This window comes from Ciconia boyciana, chromosome 13 (genome assembly GCF_034638445.1).
Source record: "Ciconia boyciana chromosome 13, ASM3463844v1, whole genome shotgun sequence".
Taxonomy (NCBI): domain Eukaryota; kingdom Metazoa; phylum Chordata; class Aves; order Ciconiiformes; family Ciconiidae; genus Ciconia; species Ciconia boyciana.
In genome coordinates, this window is record NC_132946.1 from 12,228,694 (window position 1) to 12,253,704 (window position 25,011).

General features: G+C 36.0%; 1 protein-coding gene across 5 annotated transcripts in view; it reads right to left on the bottom strand.

Annotated features, from left to right (window-relative positions):
* Window positions 1-2,937: 2,937 nt before the first annotated feature.
* PARN (poly(A)-specific ribonuclease) overlaps window positions 2,938-25,011 on the bottom strand; it is a 63,895-nt gene continuing 41,821 nt past the window's right edge. For 2 of the 5 annotated variants that reach the window (XM_072877839.1, XM_072877838.1), the window contains 3 exons: window positions 13,546-13,735; window positions 6,545-6,738; window positions 2,938-3,856 (listed from right to left, as the gene is read on the bottom strand). In XM_072877839.1, coding sequence (XP_072733940.1) covers window positions 3,804-3,856; window positions 6,545-6,738; window positions 13,546-13,735 — 437 coding nt within the window. In that variant the 3' untranslated portion in view covers window positions 2,938-3,803. Of the gene's footprint in view, window positions 3,857-6,544; window positions 6,739-13,545; window positions 13,736-25,011 lie in introns of those variants that run through there. The other 3 variants (XM_072877841.1, XM_072877840.1, XM_072877842.1) reach the window with 2 other exon arrangements.

Below are 25,011 nucleotides of genomic sequence, written 5' to 3' on the forward strand. Positions count from 1 at the left end.
ACAGGGACATTCACGCTCTTCCCTTTTACTCTACACTACGCAATTACCTTTTTCTCCATATTTCTTGTCTACCAGCAACTTCCTGTACCCTGTGCTTTCAATCCTGTGCGTTCTGACACAAGTTAATACATCTCACCCATAAATGTTTGAGATGGATTTGCAAACTATTACTTCAAATACAGTTTTAACTTGCTTTCTGATGCAAACAATGAAGTGCTCAATCAACATGGATCAATGATCATTGTCAAGTTTAAGTTTCAGTGAAATAAACACATTCTTATTCCTCTGAAGAGGCAGGATTTCAGCCCACCTACCTCGTTTGCCGGCTGAGACAGACTTCCCCCATGTTCCTCCACATCATTTCTTCAGATCATCTCCCGTTCAGGTCTACGCTCCCAAGTCCTCATCTCTTCTCCTGAACGCTACTCACAGAATTCCCTCATTTTCTAAAGGAAATTCCTCATTTTCTTCAACCCCTACTTCCAGCACTTCTATATGTTGTTGCTTGTTGCTTCTAACATCCCCCTTAGGGTCCCCAAGACCCAGACCCCCACGCACCTCCCAAGTCCCTACCCCTCACAGCCACCGGTGAGGAACAGGCCACTTCTAACCTCACCACAAGACAACCTTCCACAGGACACCCACGGTTACAGTAAAGCCCCCGGCCATTTGCCGAAGAAAATCTTTCACTTCAGTACTACTAACAGCAAGGTAATACTGGCTGTTTTACACAATTGGAAGGCAGAAATAAGAACCCTTAAGGCGGCTGCAGCCCCTGCCCCCACACGGCTCACCGTGCCCTGGCTCCCCCTCGCCACCTCCCGCCCGGCCCTGAGGGGAGGCCGCGCCGCCCCGACCGCCCCCCGTCCGCCAACAAAACTCAAAGGGACAGAAGAGGGCCCTCCTGCCCCGAGCTGGTTTGGCCCTGAGCAGGCGCAACTGTGCAGGACACTGAACTAGGTGCAGGCATCGCTGTTCCTCCAAATAGAAGGAAAAACAATAGCTCTAAAAATGAACAGATCCGTGGGTTTCCCCCTCGCCCCCCTCCAGGGAGAAAAAGGGAATGAAGGAAAAAAAAGTAATTAAAAAAAGAAATTCAATTAAAGTATTACACAGATGCGTCTGACCTTTTACTGGGCCAAAACATAGCCTCTCAGCAACTTACCAGCTATCCCAGCTCAATAACGAAGCAGCCAGACCAATGCCTTGCCATGCTCTGGAGTCAAGTAATAGTACATAAAACCCCCAGAGATCAAGACCCAGAAATCTCCGCAGCCATGAAGACTAGTGATGACAGCTTTGTTTTTCAGAAACAAATGCTGTAGAGATCTAAATTCTATGCACATATTTTAAACATACATTAGGAAACAAATGTGGATCTAATTTAAGAAGCTACATTCTTTCCCTTCTAGAATTAATGATTTCATTTAAAATGAAGGGAAGTGTACCAAACCCTGCAGAACAATGAGGTTTAATGTGGTATCAGCGGGGCCGGTTCCTTCTTAAGACACTGCCTGTCACTGACCCCTGACAGTTCTCCACCCACACTTCGTCTTAGAAATGTTATAGCCCCACATCCAGTCCCATTTTATTAGCTCACCTAGGTGTTAAGTGGTAAAATCAAACACATACAATGACTAGAAAATGGAAGAACGCTATTTTCTTAAGAGTTATTAATTACAGGTAGAGATAAATAACATCCTGCTCCTCAAAATGACAATTTGGGAGGGGAAGAGGGTAGAAATAGTGGGAATATCTATTAACCTTTGTAGTTTAGAGAAGGATATACACAGCCTACTCCGAAGAAACAGGTTTTTAAGGGATTGTATTGTAATGCAATTGAAACTCATATTTCCCCTGCAGGCATGTAAGTATTGCTGTTCAAGAGTGAAGTCAGTACCATAAAGATCCTAATGGCCTCAGGGTAAAGACTCCAGGTGGATTCTCTGCAACAGCACGAGCCTCTCTAGCTCTTGAGCAGAGACTTCCTTGCCTCAACCTGTACTTCTGACAATCCCTTTAAATGCTTTTGTATCCTTTCGACATCATGACTCTGAACTCCCTCCCAAATCATGTTATGCCAGTTCTTTAGTATATATAGTTAATAACACCCCTCCGCAACATTTGCATAGAACACCATATAAGTTACCTGAATCATCTCCATAAGAGATGAATATTTTATACAGTTTTTCTTTACGTCTTGAATATATTCTCAGAACTAAATTTGCAGTTTCTTTGTAGGTTTGTATACTCAAGATAAAAGTGATTTAGGTAGTTAACTCCTAAGGTCATGAGTCTCAGAGAAGAAAAGTCTACGGATCCTTGAGAGCAGAAGAGTTCAGTTACTAATTTCCGCTTGCATCACTAATAACACTGTTGTCTTTCCCACATTTTAGTGTGAGAATGTAATGATATGGCTGCTATTAAAAAACCAACAACTTAATTATACTACTTCTGGTAGCATTCTAAGGTTAGAAATAAAATATTTCAAATTTAACATCCTTAAATTTTCCCCTTTGCAATGCAAGTTCAAGATAGCTCTCAATCATTTAAAAAAACACAAGTTTTGGCATAACTTCAAACAGGTTATTGCATTGTTTAAATGACAGTGGTTCCCACTCCAATGTAAATACAATCTGATGAAGCCTTCTTAATATTCCACTCTTCCACAACAATAGTTTTAAACTCGCTGATTTGCAGAACTGCCCCCCCCCCCCCCCAAGGGAAACACAGAGCAATTTAAATCTTACGACAACAGGCTTGCTTTTCTTGGTTACATTTCACAAATATCTTGAAAGTAGTCCATGGACCAAAAGGGTATGCTAATCCCAGGCTGACAAAAAAGTTGTTATATTATGAAGAAAAAAAAGAAGAGTTCACTAAAAACATTTCAGAAGCTAATAAAAACAAACCAGTTCTAAGAAAATGTCTTTAATTTTCATTTTATGGAAATACATCTTTTGTTTTTATTTCCATGATACAAAAATGTTAAATATCAAACATTTTCTGAAATCTACCAATGCAGATCCTTTTTTAAACAAATAAAGGGCTGGTGCAGTTAGCAGGTTTGTCACAGGTACCAAAAAACATTTTTACAAAAACCCCACAAGCTGGGGAAGAAGGAGGGAAGAAACAGATCAAGACTTAAGAATGAAAACAGCAACAGATGTGAAAACAAAAAAACCCTACCTCCCACCAGGAAATTAATGTTTGAGAAACTTGCAAGTTACAGTTTTTTGAAAGGATAAGGTATGTGTAAAGTTGGTATTTAGATGAATACTGGCTGCACAGGACGTGGGGGGTAGAGAATAGAAAACTGAAAAAGACTTCCAGATAAAGTAACTGGTAGAAAGCAATATGCAAAACTGCAGTTCTACCTGTTTCAAGAATGTTGACAGCATACTGATATTGCCAGAAAAAATAGCTAAAGATTGGGAGATTTGTGGTAACTCCCCTCAAGCACAGGAAACAGCCTAGCATGAAATCAGAGTGCCAGTTCTTTTTGTACATTTCATAGCCAGCATGCCAAAGTAGGTGACGAAAATACATTTAGTCTTGCTTCTTAAATCTAACATCATTTACGACAGCAAGGATTTCACATGATCAACAATGAATCATATACTAGTTAATATACACACAAGTAAAATTGACAGTGATTGTTCAATAAACAGTTTAAAATAATTAAACTGATTTTCAGGACACATACTGCTTTGTTAACACCACTTTATTTAAATAAAGTATGGCTTCCAAGAGGTGTATTCTCGTAACTGCTTTCAATCAATTCCACTTAAGGCAGTTGTTTCCTACCATGTTTCAGGGACTTCAAAAATTCCAGTGGAACTAGTTGTGAGGCTTCCTAAAAGACAGAGTCACAAAACAATATATTAAAGACTTCAATATACAAACACTGATAGGAATAAAAATTAAATCAAGAATCTTATTCTTTTGGAGCATACAAAGACTTGCTCCTCTAGAGCAAGGCTCTAGATTACTGGCAAGCCAGTATTTACAAAGGGAAACAAAGAGACTGTTTATGAGTATAGGCACTAAAAAAAAAAGTTAATGTCAAGATTCTTACCCAAGTGGTAAATATTACATTTTGCAATTAATGAATATTTTCAATCCAAGTAATTTTGTTTTTGCAATAACTGGGATGACAATGTTAAATAATACTATTTTTCCAAGTGTACTTGCAGTTATTCTTGTTTAAGGCAAGTAAGACAGTAAAGAATAGTTCCAGCCCAAATTAATTGGACAAGAAAGATGAATCACACTAATACTGATAAGGTGTATTTCCTTAATGCCAAATACAGAGCATGAATGTTATACTTGGAATTACAGTAGACAGTCTTGTCATTTTGCATATGCTCGCATGGCCCAATTACCTATTGAACTACAAGAAGAAAGCAACTTCCAAGCACAGCTTTTGAATCAGCTAAGAAAAATTTTACTCTACCAGATCAGGAGAAAGGATGCTTGGTATACAATACCACTTTCTGGATAAAAGTGGCTAGAGCAGATATTGAAATGAAGTTTTAACTATTAATATTTGAATATACTTCAATACCAGCAGTGCTCCAGATGACCAATAATTAAGACAACAATTTTTTTAATATAGTCTAATCAATTTCTGCAAGTAATTACTAACAAAAGTTGAAATGAAATCAACAATAAACAGATCAACAAAAAATCAAATCTTTTGAGGTTTAAATTCATGTGACCTAAGGTTATTTAATTTTTTTTTTTGTACAGGCTGCAATAACTCACACAACATAGCAAAAACATCAGGTGAAACATAGTAATCTTGACAAATGATTGTCACCTGCCTGTGTTTAGTCAGACATACAGTTCAAAGTACTTTGGCTAAAAAAAATGTAGGTATTAAAGTCTGCAAAAACCCTCTTACATCAATCCTAGGTGAAAAGTCTTCAACCAAATAAAGAACAATAAAGGCTATGGTTACAAACACCACACAGAACACTGCACATACTAATGTATACATCAAAACAGTTTTTAGAAGAAAGAAAAAGATTATTTGGGTTTATAATTTGTATTATAAACACTATTGATTTTTCAACCATTGTGAGTTCCAAATCAGATTAAAAAACCAATTTATATAACACATAGAAGAAAAAAAATTTATCCCTTGGGGAAATCCACAATTTGACACTTTTACAGCAAAAACCTACTATTTCTTCTACTTTTCAAAATCTGCATCTCCTGAAACTGAGATTCCTCAAGCTTCAACAACTAGCAGTCCATGAAATGTGAATGATCTGCTCATGGTCCAGTAAGCCTTTCAAATAAGCAAAGGCTTACTCAGAGCATGTGGTAGACTGCAAGAACGGTTAAGGGTAACTATGATCCACCTGTCCAAAATGTTTGGAAGGGATTTTAAACACACTCACTTTTCATCACCATCTTGTCAAGTGTTATCAGAAAAAAACCCACAGCTAAGTGATTCATAAATGCAAAGCACCCAGAAAGCTAAATGGCCCGTGTAAGTTTAACAGCCCAGTAGATCAGCATCTGTCTGGTAGCTTACTCCTTCATTGAGTTGTCTCAGAAAGTCGACACATTCTCAGGAAGTGTTCTAGAGAGGAAAGGGTTTCAGTAGAGTTGCAGCCTAGTTATTTGTACCAGGGGATGTAAAACAGCAGTCTGACTGGGTCAAACTGCGCTCAATCTAAAACAGCACTGTGGCAAGAGGTGTGCCAGAGGAGTGGTGAGGGGCAGGCAGGTAGACTGTCAAAGTTTTGGCTTAATGGTAGAGGCAAATAATATTCTGACCATATTGAGAAAGTCCATTGTTTTCTCAACTTACAGAAATACCTTATCTCACAGATAACTGTAAATAAGGGGTGTTAGTACAGTATTATGAGGATATATAGTCTTAAAGTGCTACTTAAAAGGGCACATATATTAGCTTTCAGGGCAGCAGGTAGGTTTATTGAAACTGGACTCATTTGCAAGCAACAGAGGTTGTCTAATAACACATCTGGCAGGTCAAGCTATGTGCATTCAATTATGCCATGACTCCATCCAATCAAGCTTAAGGGAAAATGTCCACATTAAGTTAACCTTACATTCCGTGATAAAGTACTGGATTAACAGGGAAATCTACTCTAGAATCCTACTCCCAGAATTCCTTCAATTTTGCTTATGATAGGCAAAAAGCATTGGGTAACCTTAACTAGAAAGTCACATAAAAAAAGATATTAAGAATAGCTAAAAATATTCAAAGAGCTTTATTTTAAGGAAGAAAGTAAGCAAGTAAGATACCAGCTACATCCTGCTTCCTTTGGTTGGTCTCAGGTGGGGTTTTGTTTGTTTGTTTGTGGGGGTTTTGTGTTTAAAGGTTTTGTATGATGCAATCTTCAGTTTAAATAACTTATTGCAAAATAACTTGTAAGAGTGACTTATTGCATTACATTCATAGAAGTCCATAAAAGTTAAGACACTCAAGAAAACAACTTCAGTTCTGTTCAGGCCTAGGGTAGTTCCAAACAGAACAATAAGCCATGCGCACAAACACTGCGCTTACCTGCTGGAATTTGTTCTGTCTTGATCTTTTTGAACTTCTTGGCTCTCTTCTTACCATCTGTAAGGGACTCTGCACAGGAGTCTGTCTGATCATATTCTGGATCTTGGCCTTCTCCCTCTTCCATATCATCAGAACCAGTTTCTTCCTGAATAGGACTCATGCTTCTCTTTCCCACTGTACTGGTACCTGTAAAACTGAAGTGTAGAAGAAATATGACTATGAACATGTCACAAGTAACTATTACATAGGTACGAGCTGTTGTACATCTACTAAATGCTTATGAAGGCAGTAGAATAAACTGTAGTAAGTGGCGTACCATGAAATTACATAATCTGGAAGATCTTACTTAACTATAAAATTCCTTAAGTTAGCTATCTAATCCAATCTTATGTAGATGAAGTTACTCATTCTTTGTACTATAGATGTCTCAGGCTTAGCTGCTATTCTGATGAGATCACTCAACTCAAATGTAATTAAAGCTGTTCTCTATCCCTGCTTAATTTTAATTTTTATTCTCTTAGTTATGAAAACTCTTGTAAAGCATTCTCAATAGACTCTAAGTTATATACAACTGTTAAGCCTCAAATATACATCTTGATATTGAAGGATTCTACATGCTAACTTCATCCTCTCTCCTGGAAATATAAGCAGTTTTAAAAGCATTTCTATTATATAAAGGTAGAGAAAACCATCAAGCTCCATAAAATAAACTTTAAATCAGGCCTTGAAGTGAAGAGTCCTACCATCCCACGGGGCTGGTAAAATAAAAAGCACAAAAAATTGCACACTTATTTCATAGGTAGTATTTGAATTAACGCTGATTAATACAGTAAGAAGATGAACTTAGAGCTCCATTTCATTCAGCATACACTGAAATAACACTGCATTGATTTTCATTCAGTTGAAATGCTATTGTTAAGTTTCCTTGAAAAACAAATTACAATATTAAAATCAAATTAGCATGAGTATAAGAATGCAGTAGCAAAGGGGTTAATTAAAAAAAATAGTTCCCATTACAAACTTCTAGATATGTGAATATCATCTACTTAAATGTCTATTTTAATGCTCTTTTAGAACAACCAATTAAAAAAAAAGGTAGTTTTAGAATTACAAACCATTAGTTTTTGATTAAGAACTACACAAAATGGTTGTATGCATCTAAGCCATGTTCTATTCTTTTATTTAAGTAAAAATCAATACGGAGTTACAGAACAAAGCTTTACAAGCTATTTTATTTCTTCTTTCTAATCAATAATAGCAGGGAATTATGGTATTTCAATAAGGCTTCAGCTAAAGGACTGTTAAATTTGGCTGTATAGTTTTGGCTTGGAAGTGGAATTTTTTCAGCTGAACATTTTGCAATTTAAAACAGACTCTTTCTGGGATGTCCAAAGGCAATAAACAAACATGAAACATATGATTACGCCTCATGCTCTTACTTCCACTTTAGGAGCACAAACACCATTTACTTTGATGAATAGCTGGCTTTTTCTCCAAACATTCACACACACAGAAGGCCTTCTTGCATGTTTTCTTACAAATCATCTTTTAGAGTCACACCACAACGACCATCAATAAAAAGATGCAAGCCAAAAAGCTGGATAGAACTGTTTATCCTACATACACACTTCAATATTGTAAAACAGGCAAAAACTAGGTTTGGAAAAAAAAAAGTCTAGTGAAGAAAGAGCATTTAGAAAATGAAAAACTACTATATATATTTTTTAAAACATTTAGGAAAGTTTGTAAGAATTCTACTTTTGGGAAAGATATTATGAAAAATACATAAAGGAAGAAAAACTCAAACCCCAGGATTTCTTAGACATATTATGAGCACTTGGCTCTTAGAAGGGAACTTGCACTCATTGTAGGAAGAAGCTCCCTTTTTGAAAGGTCTTATGGCTGAATTTAATTTTTTTCAACTTAGACTCTTGAGAAGTTTTTGCAAATAAAAAGAAACAAGTTCTTGACCTTTAGTGTGCATTTAGCTGTGTACCAAAGTACAAAACAAAAATTAATTTTAGGCCTTATGTTCCTCCTGCATGTACCTCAAAGGGGAAAAAACCCACCAAAAAACTGGCAGCACAAAATCCAAAATATATATATTTTATAATCAAGAACTGTTGATTTCTTGCTTTCTCCCAAAATATTAATTTTATTTTACATTCATTGATTGATTGCATGGATTCTAGATGGCTGAGGGTTGATTTTTTTGTGTCTATTCTTCTTTGACTGAAAATAAGATTCAAGGACTACAGCAACTTTATTTATTCACTTAGCAATAGTAGCACATCAGTATGGTTGTATATACAAGTTAGAGCACTACTCACAGCAAAGTTCAGTTTTCTAATTATACCAGCTATTTTGGAGTATGTCCATATTTCTGTCTCAATTTCCTTAGTCTGTTGAGAAACAACTAAACAAAGTGGAAGAACCAAACAAACTAATAGTTATCAGTAATTGTTCAATTCAGATATACTCCTCAACTGTTTGGATACCTGAACCATTTAGAGACAGAGACTTACATCATTAACAAATGTAGCACTTAGGTTTCAAAATACACATGTACAGTTACCCAGGCAATAATTTTTTTTTTTAAATTTTTAAATTTAAAAAATTTTTAAATTTTTTTAAATAATATATTTAAGAAGGTTCTGGAATTTCTTTTGTATATTGAAATGGAGACTGTTCTCATTTTTAAAATAAAATTACTAGCCAAGTTTGGGGTCGGTTTTTATTTTGGGGGGGGAAGGGGGAACAAAACAAAAAACAAAAAAAAACCAAAACCACAAGAAAAGCCTATCATGCATTGCCAGTTGGCAAATCTACTTAGTGAACACAATATAGCTTTCACATCAGTCAGTGATGATGGTAGGTGGGATTCCAAGCGTCTTCAATGACGGCAGTTTCCACTAGTCCTTCCTCAACCTGTCCCTTCTGATGACCTATTTTAATGCCAGCCCACAGGCAAACCTGACGAGGATGAATGCCACTGGAGGAAGGTGGTAGAAACAGAAAATCTAGATTTTATTCTCAATTTCTATTCCTATTAAGTACAATCCTAATCAACAAAGAATACAGTATTTTTGTTAAATTCCAGCAGTATGACTAGCATTAGATGAATCAACAGGATGTGGAGGACTTATGTATCACTGTCAGAAAGAGCACAGACTCCACCTGATTAAACGACCCATGAACTTTGTAATGTCATTTCAGCTACTAAATAGCAGCAATCCAACTAGTACTATGGTAATTATTTTGAAAGAATCAGCAAGTGGAGGGGGGGGCAAAACAATTATGGGAAAACAATTATGATGACATAGCATTAAACATTTTCTGTTTTGGAAAAGCATGTCCTACCTTTAAAAGGACCACTTACCTCCATCACAACAGAGCGTCTCGAATTGGCCTGGATATATACAGACCCCCAACTTCAAGTAACTTCATTTAAACAATAAACCCTGTGCTCTCTTGCCACTTTGAACAACATGGGGGGGGCGTAGTTACTGACCCATCATAAAAATCAGTCACTGCAGCTTAAGAGCATGTCAAATCTCCTGTAATAACACTAGAATACTATGGATAATAAATATTGCAAGCAAATTATTATATCTTTAAGGACTCAGCATTTCCCAATTCTTATCCTTTATTTAGCAATAAACCACTATAAACAACCATTTCTGTAAAAAGCAAAAGAATCATCAGCAGAAATACATGAACATTTCAAAAAGGAGACAAACTATCTTCAGCAAAATAAAGACATTCAAGGAAGTGGTTCTACAAACAGCATCCTGACTTGCCAGAAGATGCAGCACTCCTGGTTTTAGCTAGAAAACTTGTAAGGCAAAATGATGTATCACTTTCCTGTACTTCATACTAGTGTAAGTCTTTTGCCATTGGCCTTATTTTATTTTACTCATTCCTAGATGATGATCAGGAAAATTAGAATAAGTAACTACAAGTAGAGCAGGATATCTAGTTTTACATAGAACATACCCTATTTGATTTTTCATGCTATGGTTTACCACTATTTTGCTAAGGAAAAGATCTTAAATCCATGCATTTAACAGTCATGGCAGAGCTGGCAGGCAGTTATTTGCTAAGCACAACATAGCTGGTACTGTATAACAAACAAGAGGCCATGACCCATCTGTTTCAAAAGTGTATTCTGAATAGTGAACGGCTGTAGAGAAGGGGATCTTATTAACTACTTGAAGTTTTGTCAAATGCATCAGTTTTTCCTCTACTTCTCCATCTGACATTACTAATCAGGCATATTTGCATTAAAATCAATTTTGATATCTAACAGTAGTAATAAGTTATATATAAGGGTATATGTTAATTGTAAGTGATTTTACCTTGTGAGTGCTATTAATACTATTACAATATATTTTCTGAAGAGTAGTTCCTCTATATGACAGGACTATAGATTTGTTAGTAAGACAGGAACTGAACCACCTTTGTTACATACTTACCAATCTGTCAATTTAAGACAAAAAGTTCTTTACAAGAAAAACCCAACAACTTCATTAGTGAATGAAAAAGTAGCAAGGATACATTGTCATCATGGAGAGGAACAGCTATTCTGCAGCTGTGCTCCCTGGCAGAGACTGATGCAGTAAGCTTATTAAATAATAAATAAATAAAGGATGTAGTAACATGAAGCTATTATAAGACATCAGCTGCTGGATACATCACAGTATTGAGTGCTCAACTATATATGATTCAAATTCATCTGGACAAATATACACACATATACATGCACACATATATTTGTCCTGATTGCTTCATATAAATATTTGTTATATTTATTGTATTTCATATACAAATGGGTATATATAATGTATAAACAGATAAATATTTTTGAGATATCTTTGGAAACAAGAGGAAAATGTTCATCCTGAGTGAACTGAAAGACCACAAGGTTTGCAGTTCCATGTTGTACTTAACCAGATTACACTTAAGAGGAAACATCTACAAAAGATTAGTTGACAGAAGAACACAATCTAACTAGTAACAAATAAAAACAAAATTAAGAAAAACACGTCAAAAGACCTGCATGAAAAGGAATTTGGGACAGAATCAAATCACTTTATTAATGGAATAACGAGAAAACAAAAATTCATGTAACATCAGTTACAAAAGAAGTTCTATCAACAAAATAAAGGCTGCTATCCAAGGCTATCAAAGTATTGATCATGTAAAAACAAGGCTGCTTCTTGTGGAATTTTACAACACTAGAAAAAATAGATTAAAAATTCTCAAGGAGATTAAGTGCTTAGGCTTAATCATTGCAGTGTATTTTAAGGAAAGAATTCACTGAAAATTTTCTTCAGCAATTTTCCAAATAATTAATTTGTGGTAGTCCTCAAACTTGTTTGCAAGATAACAACAAATCAGCTTTCCACATTTACTGTTTTCCAAAGTATATGGTTAAAGAATAAGTTGTCTGTGGTTCAAACCATAAGCTGCCACTCTTACCATCTATCTAGAATCTGCGAGATACCCAAAAAACAATATTCATTGAGGAGAGATACTTCCTCTAGTAGAAATAAAACTAGGACTTAGTATTTCTTTGCAGTAGACTCAAGATGTGATATGTATTTTCAGACTATTTAATACAGACTTATAGACCTAAACCTTAGCCACATGTAAACTAGTGCCAGGACAATCTTTAGAGCTCCTCATCTCTTCACAGCACACACTCCCAAGTCTTCCTAAGTACAACAGTTCAATTAAACTAACTTCATTTGATATGGATTTTATCACCCGGTTCCTCCATATGGTTTTTGGGGATCAAACACGTCTCTAACACATTTAGAATTTCCACTTTGACAAAAGCCATGAAAATTTGACAGCTAGCCAAAATAGACACCTGCATTTAATTTTGCAAAGTAGGCAAATCATAAGCTCATGTAAGTGAGAAGAACAGAACAAGTTTAGTATATTTGTTACATGACAGATAACATTTACAGGAAGATATAATGAGAGCTAGAACTTATAATAGAATTCCCAAGAAAGATGAAGCAGAAAGACCTCAGTGCTGGTCTTCTGACCATCTCATTTGGTCTGTCTAACAGGGGGGACAACGACTCACACAAACAAAAAAACCCACCCAACAAAACAAAAAACAACCAAAACCACCACCTTACATGCAACTTATGCATTCCACTGAAACTTATTTTTATATAGAATTGATAGAATCTCCGGGGGGGGGGGTAAATAGCAATAAATTGATAGGTTAATTACATACTTATCTTAACACTAAAAGATCCTTCCCATTCCCAGCTACACAGAGGACTGAGAAAGAAGCCTCCTGTTACCATCATATGCAAAACCTGTCATTAATATCAGAGGGTAAAAACGGAACAAGAAATACACACAGGAACATAGTGTACCAGAATCCAAACCAGCATCTCCTGACTTAATTTTGTCCTTAAATAATGAACTAAAACCCTTTTCAAGTTTTACTCCAAAAACTTAAAGCCATGCAAGTATCATAATTTGCCTGCCTGTTTCTGAAGCATAAGGATAACTTCATCAGGACTGCTCAGGATGGTAATCTATACCCTTCTCTGTGGCAGTACTATCACATGGAAAGTCATTCAAAAACCAAGACGGCCTTTACAAGGGTATAAGATGTCAGCTAAGTTTTCAGATGACACAAACCATTCAGAGGTGTCAAATGAATAAAGAAAATATTTCTTTTATTTTGGTTATAAGAAATGGTGCTGCTACATATCAAGGTCAGAAGCTGTGATTTGACCTGCCCTCAATATCCCAATATTTTAAAAATTTGTTTAATCACGTTTGTGACCAAATTCCCTCTGCTCCTTTACCTATGATCTTGTGACAGCTGATGTACCACTACTGATTTATATGCAAATAAATATATACAGAAAAAAAAGTCACCTATTGGTTAAGAACTACCTGAAAATTGCTAGACTTCTAATTAAAATGCAATAAAAATACAAGAGTTGGCAATGCAGGAAAAGTCTCACCTGTTAACACAGTAGTATCGACTCTGGGAAACATAAGGTGTGCATTGAGTTTTTAACCGCTTTCTCTCCATCTCCTTCCAACTATCTTCTGTACATTTTCTCTTTGCCTGTTTTTCTTCATGCTTTTTCTCAACATATTCTGCATATGTCTGGATCCTATAACTTTCAGCATACCTGCTGGTGTTTACAGCTATGGAGAAGAAGAGTGATGTTATATACAAAACACTGTTAAATGACAGCATGCCCTCTCCTGAAAGAACTTATTTTGAAAAGCAGAAGGCAGTGAGCTATTTGTTCTGTTCATATAAATGACATCTAGTACCATTGTTAGTGATTAAGAAAAACAAACAAACAAAAAAACCCAAACCAAAACAGAAAACACCATACTCTCCTAAATTCACATGGTATGTTTGAATTAGATATTCAAAACTCTTCTCAGAGTCAGACTTCATACAAAAAGGGTTAAAACTACTTAAGACTTTTCTTTTAAATTAGAAACCATCAATTCTTCAGTCGTAACCCTCTTCCAGATTGCTTGTTGGCAAGAAAAGATTTCCTGGATTTTTTCCCTTTTAGTCTCATTACTTAACCCAGCAGGTTTATTTTGCAAGTCTGCCAGGAAAAGACGACATTTGCAATGCTTTGCCAAAACTCTGTTTGATTGCTGTGAAACATAAGCTTATTTGAGCTGCATTTTTGGTTGCACAAGATATCCGTGGAAGCAGCACTTAACTAATATCCAGCTGTTCCATCCTTGTATCTTGCTAATGTTTGGTCTCCATCTAACTAAAAAAAGACTGCAAGTTCAAGGTAGAAAGATTTTTGTCAATGCAAAATTAGAATCACTTCAAAAATAAAGAAAAAACTTTCACTGCCTTCACTCAGCAACAATTTACCAACATTCCTTCAAATCCCAGCATCTTCACAGCTCTGAGCCTTTAGTCTGCAAGCCAAGCTCTGGCCTGAAGCCATCACTGTAACAGATGAATCAGCAAATTAAACTGACTGTCAACTGGTGTCCTCTGCTGTTTTCAGCCTAACTCACTGAAAGAAAGCATTTTAAACTAACCAGCAATCCAGTTTAAATATAAAAAAAACCCAACCCAGATTGTTTTTCATATACTTGGGCTGCGCATTTTAAAATACCATAATTGTAGTGGAGACAAAATCCTGATTTTATTATGTACTTCCAATCTTTTTGTAGAAATTTCAGATGTTTATCCAACTTTCTGATTCTAGCTGAAGTGTTATCACCTTAAATACAGGTATTCTGTATTACCTCTAGCCCAAGTACTAAAAATAGCAAGCTCCAACATCACAATTCAGAAAAGCTGAGGAAGATGAGTGGATTTGGTTTTTTCCTCTTTCAGAATAGATCATCTATTCTGCATATTGGCTATGTTACTGTGAAATGAATTACCTATAATACCATTCACAGCATATAGATGCTGCTGCTGCTGCAAAGTCTTTCAAACGCACATAAAACTGGGCAACAGCTTTGTAAATTTAATTTTAATCCCAAGAATAGATACCAGCAATTATAATTAATAGCCTCATGAGGTTGTTGCACTAACCAAAGAGATGTTATGCATACCTTCTTTCACACCCTTTATGTTTGTTTTGAACTGTGAAGTTACAGGATCTGTTTGTAAGAATTAGGAGTATATTTATTGCCCGTGAAGTTATGGTGCAGGCATCATGAATGAATTAATAATGCTCACTGGAGTTACTGCATGCCAGCCCACATTCCTCAGGGTAAAATTTGTTTAGTTAAACTCAAGCATATTTTTACTTGCTAAAATCAAGCACATAGTTACCATGGATCATCTGATAAATAGTGATTTGTTAAAACACAATAACCATTTCACATTATTGGTTCTTCCATTTAATTCCCTGACAAACCTGGCCTGTATTTGGGGGGGTGGGGGTGGGGTGGTGGTGGCGGAAATCATCCTTATGCAGCCTAAAGATAATTCTAAAATAAATCTGTGTAAGAGTCAATATTTTTGAACAAAGACAACTCTGCTTTCCTGAAATAAGGCCTGTATTTTACAGCAACCCATTCATATTACACATACACACACAAATATATGCATATATATGTATATATTTTTAATATAAAAATTATATGCTGAATATATTGCTTCATGCATTGAACAACTGAAATGAAGGCATAGGGAGAATTCTACAGAGCCACACAGATAAAGCAATCTTGCATGGTCTTGAACTGAAGAGCAGCTCCCTGTAAAAGTTTAAAATACACTTTCTCTGATGCTTTTTTGATGAATGCTGTCCATATTGCCAAAGCAAAAATACAGTTACATCGCTCTGCATTGCCAATAGAAGAAATGCATTGCTGGAATGCTTTGTGAGTTCTAACAAACTAAAGAGAACTTAGGGGGTTTATTTACTTATTTAAATTATAAAAGAGAAGACAAATCTTTCTGTGAGAAACCTGACCTAGTAACCAACACCACATGGCTGCATTTCATTACACTAGTTGCAGCCATAAAGTGAAGGTTCTGTCTTATAGTAGAATAATAGTAATTGCACATTATTTTAGGAAAAACATTTCTAGAGGATGGCACCTTCCCTAGTTATTAGGCAAGCTATTAAACAGGGTGACTGATGTTGAGCGATCCAAGAGGAATGTGTACAAAGATACTCTTTCACCAAGTCCTTGCTCTTACGCAGAGCAAAATCCTGACAGATGGCCACTGACAGCATTAAGTCTCTTAATAAATAGACAAATATTTAAGTGAACTGTGTAGGTAAAACCGCACAATATATAAATAAAATAAATACACAGAACTACACAGATTAAGGCTGCAATATTAAACACTCAAGTTTATGAAATACTAACATAAAAATTCACCTGTGAAGCCTTAAAGTGACCTTTGTATAGATGCTGTGTTAGTCTTATCTGATCATATACTAAAAACATGGGACTGCTGCCTCAGATCAACAGTGTTCAATTAGTGAGTAGCTAATTCAGTATTTTGTTTTATTCTCATTACCCATTGTATGGTTCCACAGCCTTATTTACTGACTTCTAAGGCTCCATTTAAAAAATCAGAAGTTTGCACGTGTACTTTTTTCATCATCATCCAGTGTTTCAAAGTAAAGCTCATGAGCTGAAGCAGCAGTACTACGTGCCTATTTTATAAACAGAAAGCAGAAGTAAAGACTCAACATCCCAAATCAGAGGGTATCTTTTAAATTAACCTAAATGGAATTAAATTGTCCACTACACAGAGCATTCAATCAGGGTTGGGGTCCTACACAGCAAATGTATTAACATATTCCCACAGAAATCATAAATCAAAATTCTCTAAAAGAAACAGCATGTGACCATGTGGCCAGGGACTTTATGAATGCATAAGCATAATTCGCCTATCTTATGTCAAATATTAGTGAAATTGGCATTGCAATATTAATGTTCTTTTTTTTAGCCTATATGGAGTTTTCAGACCTTTAAGCATACCTGGACAATTTCTGCTTCAAGGCATCACACTGCTACACACACGACTCATTAGTTGGGCCAGAAATTTTAAATGCACTTCTCCAGCCTCTCCCACTAGAATTATGAAACCTACTGATAGTTGCTAGTGTTGACTTAATATAAAAAGCACTGGGCACACTCTCTGCTGGCTTCTCTCAGAAAGAGATGCATGAACTTGAGAGAGTTCTCACTAATTAGCTAACATTTCTGCTGATTTCTGCTCTTATCCTACCCTCCTCAATTTGTCTTTTTCCCAGTTCAGTCTTTTCTGGGTGTGTCTTTATCTCATATTGGTCTTGCAATCTATCATAACCCTAAATGTTCTTCAATATTAAACTCACTAGTTCCTATTTTCTCTGGCAAGGCTGTACTCCTACCTCCTTTTTTAAGTTGTTTGTCTCTGCTACCATTAGGCACCAGTTTTCCCCAACTTAACCAAGCTACATCCCATTATCCATTTCTGGTTCTTTATCCCAGTTTTTTTTCATGCAGGGTAGTCCTCATCAAATGCATTTTTGTTTAGTGTCAAACCAGTTTATTTTCAAACCTGGTCCAATCACAGCCTCTCTAATTAGTTCCCAATCTCACCCCCATTCACCAGTTCCTTGGCCATCCCTTGCCTAAAACAAGGAAGCAGAGCTGGCAATGGGCCTGGAACCATGCGCTAGTCTATGCAGTAGTACAAAAAAGCTTGGTAAAATGCAACTTTGGTCCACCTCCAAAAGGACCAGCACACCCCAAACAAGCAAACAAAAACATAGGATAAAAATTACTCCATTACCATTAATTTTTTCTTAAAATAGTCTGATTTGAAAGCCAGAAAAGAGAACACTGTAAAGAACAAGGACAGCACCGGGACAGCTTTCCCTCCCCCACCAGTTTTTAAAACAGTGAGCAGCAGTTTTTAAAACAGTGAGCAGCAGTTTTTAAAACAGTGAGCAATCTTTAGGATTAGGAATGAGACAGGTTATACTAAATACACTAATTTATAGGTAGGAGTCAGTTTTCTTTCTTAATGCTTCTTCACTTGGAGTTAAGTCCATGTAGTACCCCAGAGTTAATTATGAATGGCACTCATTCAAATACAGAAATATAGCACAGATTAAATCTCACAATCTTTATGCTCTCTTTTCTCCCAGTACATACAGAGAATGAAGTTCTAAACTAGCTGGCTACTTTACTGTATTATTCAGTGATTTTCAAAATTTCACAGGCATGTAGAAGAATCTAGAAGACTACAAAACAAGTATGCTTCTTTAGCAGGAAAGAAGTGATCCTGGGAATAATTGTCCTATGTAGTATATTACTCTTAGCCCTTACAAAAGAGTAATTTCAAAAAAAACCAAACCAATGTAGTGGATTAGACCATTTTCTGAAGTCTGGTTACAAAAAAAGTTAGCTAAACTGTGGGACTTTTGACAGTTAGCAGGTCAGAAGAATTCAAATTCATTTGTATTTCAACAGAAAAACCTGAATGTTTCTTTAAATCCTGCTTTTACAGTGTTGGGGTTTTGTTTGTGGTTTTGGGTTTGTTTTCTTTGTTTGGTTTTTTAATTATTTTCATCTGGAATGCTCACATCAACTCATCACTAATCAGCTGAAGAGCACAGTGGAGTTTTAGGAGAGTAAACCCATCTAACACTGTTACTGTCAAAACTGATCTAAGGCCTCATTAATTTGCCAGGGTAAGACACCTACATATGACAGACAGGGTTCTTTAAAGCCTCGGTCATCAACCTGCACTAGCAAGGCAGCTATTTTGTATTTTGTTGAGTTGGATGTATTCAGCATACCCTTTGCTAAAGCTTTTATTGAGATGAAACATTACCCTGAAAATAGTTTTCTCCACTTTCAACAGATGTGTCCTGCACAGGTCTACTTCTAATGGAGTCAAACAAATATTTCGATTGTGGCTGAAGAGAGTCAAAAATAACTGCTAATTCAGCTACAGAAAGCCTGACCGCCTGCTTTCCATTTTCCATAATAGCTGTGCTGCTGCATCAAAACCCTTTTGCACATGCCAAGGTAACTACAGCAGACTTGCCCAGCATTGCTGAATGAAGTAACACTTCATCAGTATGCTTCTCAAGATCCTTGTCCTCAAGGAAGGTTAAAGAGAAGAAAAACCCTCACTGCAAAGAGTTTATTTAAAAAAAAAACAACAACAACAAAACCCTAGAGAATTAAATAAAACAAGGTATCAAGATCTCATGAAAGATCCTCTAGGGTCATCCTGCACTGAAGCATCATGAAGGGAAAGTCTGTGTTTGCTCTAAGGTCAGGAGATAATTAAAATTCACTTACAATTTATTTTACTGATTAAAAAACATTTAACCATGTAGAAGCCAGAGCCTAATGTTTGAAACCTATAATGCAGTGTAAGTTTGGATCTCAGCATCACTTTAGAAAAATTCAAAAGCCCTGAAGAAGTTAAAAAGTATTTACTTAGTCAACATACTTCCAGAAATATAACTACAGTTGACCGTCTCAGAGATCAGCAGAATGATTTATTCTGTCTTTTATTCAGTGATAAGGAAAGCAGCCTCAATGTAACTATTAGAAAGTCTCAAGTCTCTTAGTACCAGTTGTAGCATTCAATCATAAAATATGTGTGCTTCCACAACTCTTTGAAATCATCTGCATTGCATTTACTAAAATAAAACAAACAATACTTGACTGATCATTTTCACATGCTTAGAAATTCAGATGCATAAAAATTTTTGTTTAGGAAAAAAAACCCCAAAACAAAACAACTGAGGTAAAATACTACGTTATTCTTTGGCACTCATGAAGAAAATCTTAACTTTGCAAAACCCACTTTTGTTCCGAGACATAGGTACAAAATTAAGTACAAAATGTTCAAGGACAAATTGTTATGCTAGGACAACATTTTTCCACGTTACAAAATATATCAACTTTGTTAGTTAACTCCGTACCTAATTTCACAAGCTGCATACTGACTGCACAGAAACGCAAATTAAGGTTGGTGAAGATGTATTTCCTTGCTCCAAGGAATCTGTGTACTAGAGTATGATGGAGAAAAGTAATTTAACAATTTCAAGGATCCACAGTCTCTGAATTATATTTGATAATAGCAACTATCCGCAGGCTGTATCAAAACTGAAAACTCCAATTTGTACATGGTGCTGACCATCTCTTTCTGTTTTCCTCTCCTGTATTAGCCTAAGCTGGCAGAAGGTCCCTATATGGATTCTAAAACTTTTAAGACTTTTTTAAAAAGACTGTTTTACAAAGACTATAATCTCTTTTGACATCTGAATCCAGAGCAGGGAACAGGATCAATGTGGTGACAGAGCAGCTGTTCACCTTGCAAAGAAGGATTGCAAGTTACAGAGCAAACCAAAATAAGTCTTTGACTCTCCATTTTGGAGAAAATGACAAAATGAACAGGTGACCTGAAAGAAAATAGTTTTACAAAAGAAAAAATGCCAAGTATAAAGCATGGCGGAAAAAGAGGAAGGATCCTTAGACAACATTTTAAACTCAAAAAATTTATCTTGACAAAGAATACAGATGATAGTATAGTCCACTGAGACAGTTCACACTATGCACACATATGCAAATTGTTATAAAGGACTTTAGACGCAGTTTTTTTAACTACTGAAAGAATTCAAGCTACTTAACCTTTGCACCCTGTTTAAATACCTCCATAATTGAAACAAAAGCTGTGAAATGTATTAACCCATTTCAAAAAAATCCAAATCAAAGGTAGTAAAAAAAATTCCAACATTATATTAAGAAAAAAACCCTACTATCTTCAAATTTACAGGGCACAGGGGATTTTTTGTTTTGCTTTTTTAACTGATGAGAAAAAAATATAGCTGCAGGTGCCTGAAGGCAAGTCTATAATTGGTCCTCTTAATTCTGCATCACTAACACTGAAAGTTGTAAAATAGTTATCTATATTAGGATTTATACCACAGGTTCCACTGTAAAACAATGACTAGAATATATCAACCAGCAATTGATTTTCTTGTTATAGTCAAGATTCCTGAACAACACAAGTAGATATTCACATCTCCTCCTCTGCATTTACTAGTACAGGAATGCTTTTAAATCAACACTGGAGAATTTTAATTTCCAGGAGTAATAGTAAAGCATTCAGACCTGTTAATCTACAAATTAAAAGTGTAAAATGTACAGAACACTTCCTTTCTAGTCGGACAGAAGGTCTCAATGTCTATTATTACTCAAAGCACAGAGAGGTCAGATCTGAAAGACTTTTCGGAAAGAAACGGAACCCGCGGTCTGGCTAGACAGCTGATTTAATCTAACAGCTTGTTACCAAATGGGAGAATCCCATTCCTTGCTCCTTAGCCCCTGCCCTCCTTTACAGTGTTTCTGCTATTCATTGACCTGCTGATGAGCCAGGTTACCTCACTGAACCAGCAGGAATTTTCCTTTATTATTTTTTCTGGACACAGAACCAGCAAAAGAAAAGCAGTGAGAGCTCACTGTTGGAGTGGGGAAAGTCATGGCCTTTATGTAACCATGAAGGATTAAGACTGGCACAAACCATGAGCTATATTTTAATACCAGCAAATTAAACATTTCAGCTGAGGCTGAGCACTTGCAGGAAGCACACTCCTGCAAAATCTGATGACATTTCTGACACTTGTTAAGAACTTCAGAACAAGAACTAGTGAACTGAGCTTGGAGATATCCTCAATGCAGTGCTGTCCAGAAGACTGCTCAAGATTAACACAGACACTTGCAACTGAAGTGCCTATTAAAGCTCCACATGTTGGGTGCTTCAAAAAGAACTATCCAGATAATGAGTTCACGCATCAGATACAGTTTGCTACAGGAATGATTGCAGCCCATTACCAGAATTAACATATTCACTACTGCATCAAACAAGTCTGTTGATACTGTCCCCATGTAAAAAGGCACCCCAAATAAAACTAAATCTTTAACTTTTCCATTTTGATAACCCTTATTACCCATGAGGAGTGCAAAACCTACAGACTAACTGCTCAGGTCTTCCTAGTGAAACCATTTCATTCAAGTCCTTACATAGCATACAGGCATTTATAACAAATCATCATGATCTTTTGAAAAACTATATGCAGTTTCAAGGTAACATATTTTTGAAAAATCCAACTTGCATGAAAATAATGTAAAAGCACACATCTACAAGGTGATTATATCTTATTTAAATTTAAACCAAGCTTTCCTAAAACATCAAAACCTTGTGGCTCTTAAGAATCCAAAATTTGATGGGGTAAGGAGAGGGGACATCACAAAAAGCTAGAGAAACTGTTTGAGACTGCACATAGTTTGAATAAAAAGTAAAACAACAGTAATGGCTGAGATTAGACATACTGCAGTATGACTCCAACTTCCTTAGTCTACATTAAGGAAGTTTCCTGCCCAGAGTCTCTTATTGGTAAGAGCAGAGTCATGTGAAATATAATTTTTCAAAGAATCTGGGTAATACAGTAGATACTACCTGCCATTTCCCCAAATTCAGTGCGAAGAGACTGATATGCACACAATCTCAAAATACATGTGTATATTTTTGAATTGTGGTGGTAAGCATTCATGCTAAGTAGAAGGTTCTATAGTAAACCTTATAAAACACTAATAAACCATAAAGTCTAGCCCTGTCTGAGAAACTCACAAGTTCAGAAAGATTAATGATTTAAACAAGAAACATTGAAAGGCCATCACAATTTCAGCTGCTGCACCTGCTTTAGTGCATTGCTCCCCTGCTGTCTAAATACACTGGTCTACTCAATGCCTAGAGGAAGAAGATATCTTGCACACAGTAAATTCTATGTGAGCTCATGTATCAGGGCACTAACACATGGAACAACTTAACATTATTTCAATGCTTGCCATTTATGACAAGCAGTTGCTTTTCGCATGTATTTAAGATTTCAGGTTAAGTGTATTTATTGCATTTTAAAACAGCAAGAAAAAAATTCTCAGGAAGATTCTCAAGTTAAAATTACTCTTAAGTCCAGTGGTCTTAAAATATTGTAGAAGTTGCTCATAATCCGAACATAGATGTTATTAAACTGCATCTAAGCCTTAGGTAGAGAGAATTAAGAGCAAGCATTAGCTGCTAAGGGAAAATAAACCAGGTATATTTTGGAGTACCACTGATAAACTTTTCCATCATTTCCGTTAACATATAACTATGTCAAATGTCTCAGAACGGAAACCCAATTTCACTTTCAAGCACTTTAAAAATCTAACATAAGACTTTTCCCATGTTTTAGAAATTAACCCACCTTCAAGTAACAGCAATTTTTTAAGAGTACATTTTAGATGGCCTATAAAGACTCCACAAGGGCAAAGACATCTAAAGAAACCTCCCTTTAAGAGTGCATCTAGGTTCTTTCTAGACCAGTGACCTAGATAGTCACTGAAAGTTGGCTGGCAACAAAATTCAAGGAAATAATGAATAACAAGAGCTTATCATTGATACAAAGCATTAACTGAGGACTCACAAACTAGTTAACTGCCCAGAATGGTTGAGATACTGAAATGGGTGAAACACTGAAATACTTCAGGTTATGCCAATTTATTAATTAAAATAAAATACCAGGTTTACTTTAAAGTAAGACATGCTGAAGTTTCTCCCATCTTCCCCACCATTTCCAGACTATTTGTATGAAGTCTAGACCCCTGTAAGTCAAGAAGCATTGAAATACTACTTATTTCATACTAACCTTTCCAGATGAAAAGCCAACTTTATAAATATATGAAGCTGAACAGCATCCAAAAGCAAGCTTATCTAGCAAGCTGAAAGTCATAAGAGCCAGAAGTTGTACACCAAAAGTTCGTTCAGAAGTTTCTTGTTATTTATCAACTATAAGAGTGCACACTGCTTTATCTTTTGTCACACACTCCATGTTTGACAGAAATGCTGAGACCACATGAAGTACAATTTAGCAACAGTAAGTTCTGTCTCCCAGATGTCCAGCTACAGGAATATCAACCATTTAACAAATTCTTATTTACTACCTGCCTTGAACAGCAAACCTCAACACAAAACAGACTGTGTTTGTTGTCCATTGTTGTTTTCAGGTGCTTGTAACCTGGAAATCAGTTTACAGCAGAGCATATTGCAAAAAGTGACAAATTAGAGCCATCTAAACTACCACTTTCACAAACTCATTATTGGCTTTAATGTGACAACATAGCAGTTGAACAGGGATAACTGACACAGAGAACACAGCCCACTAGAAATCAAGAACAACCTTCCCCCACTAACTATGCAGGTACAACTTGCATGTATAGACATGGCAGGCACCTAACGGCGTGGGGATTATGAAATGGTTAACTAACATTTGTCTTGATGCAGCTTCCACTTCAAGCTGAAGTTTATGTTCTAAGTGTAAAGAGTAGTATGATTTTATACAAGAACAAGCCTTTTCTACTCATACTAAATTAAAGAGTCTGCCAATATGCGAGTCGCATGAATAACCAAATAAAGTGAAGATTCTTGGACATTATTATAAGCAGCAAAATGAGAAGGTTAAGGGATTTGCTTCTTGTTTCCCAAGGTTTCTGTTTTATGCGTTTTAAGCATGCTATATTCAGTTTGAAACTTAGGAGCAGCTCCAAAATTGCCTATAAAAACACTGCCCTTTCCCCTACTTATTTTTTCAGAGGGAAATAAGTGGAAGAGGGAACAAATCTTTTTATACTATGCAAAGATTCATAGGTCCTTCGGGGTAACACTTTAACAATTAAAAAAATGGCAATGTGCATTCTTCCTGGCCACATACACACTACCGATTACCATGTGAAATTTGAAGAGCTACTCATTAGTTTAATTCAGCTAATCAGATTTATACTTTTTAAACAGAAAAGCATATGGACCAATGTTTTATCAATCAGTTTTTGACTAGGTCTTAATGGTTACCATCCATGATATTACATAACTCAGGAACACTGTTTTAAAGAGCACTGGGGGATGAACAGATACA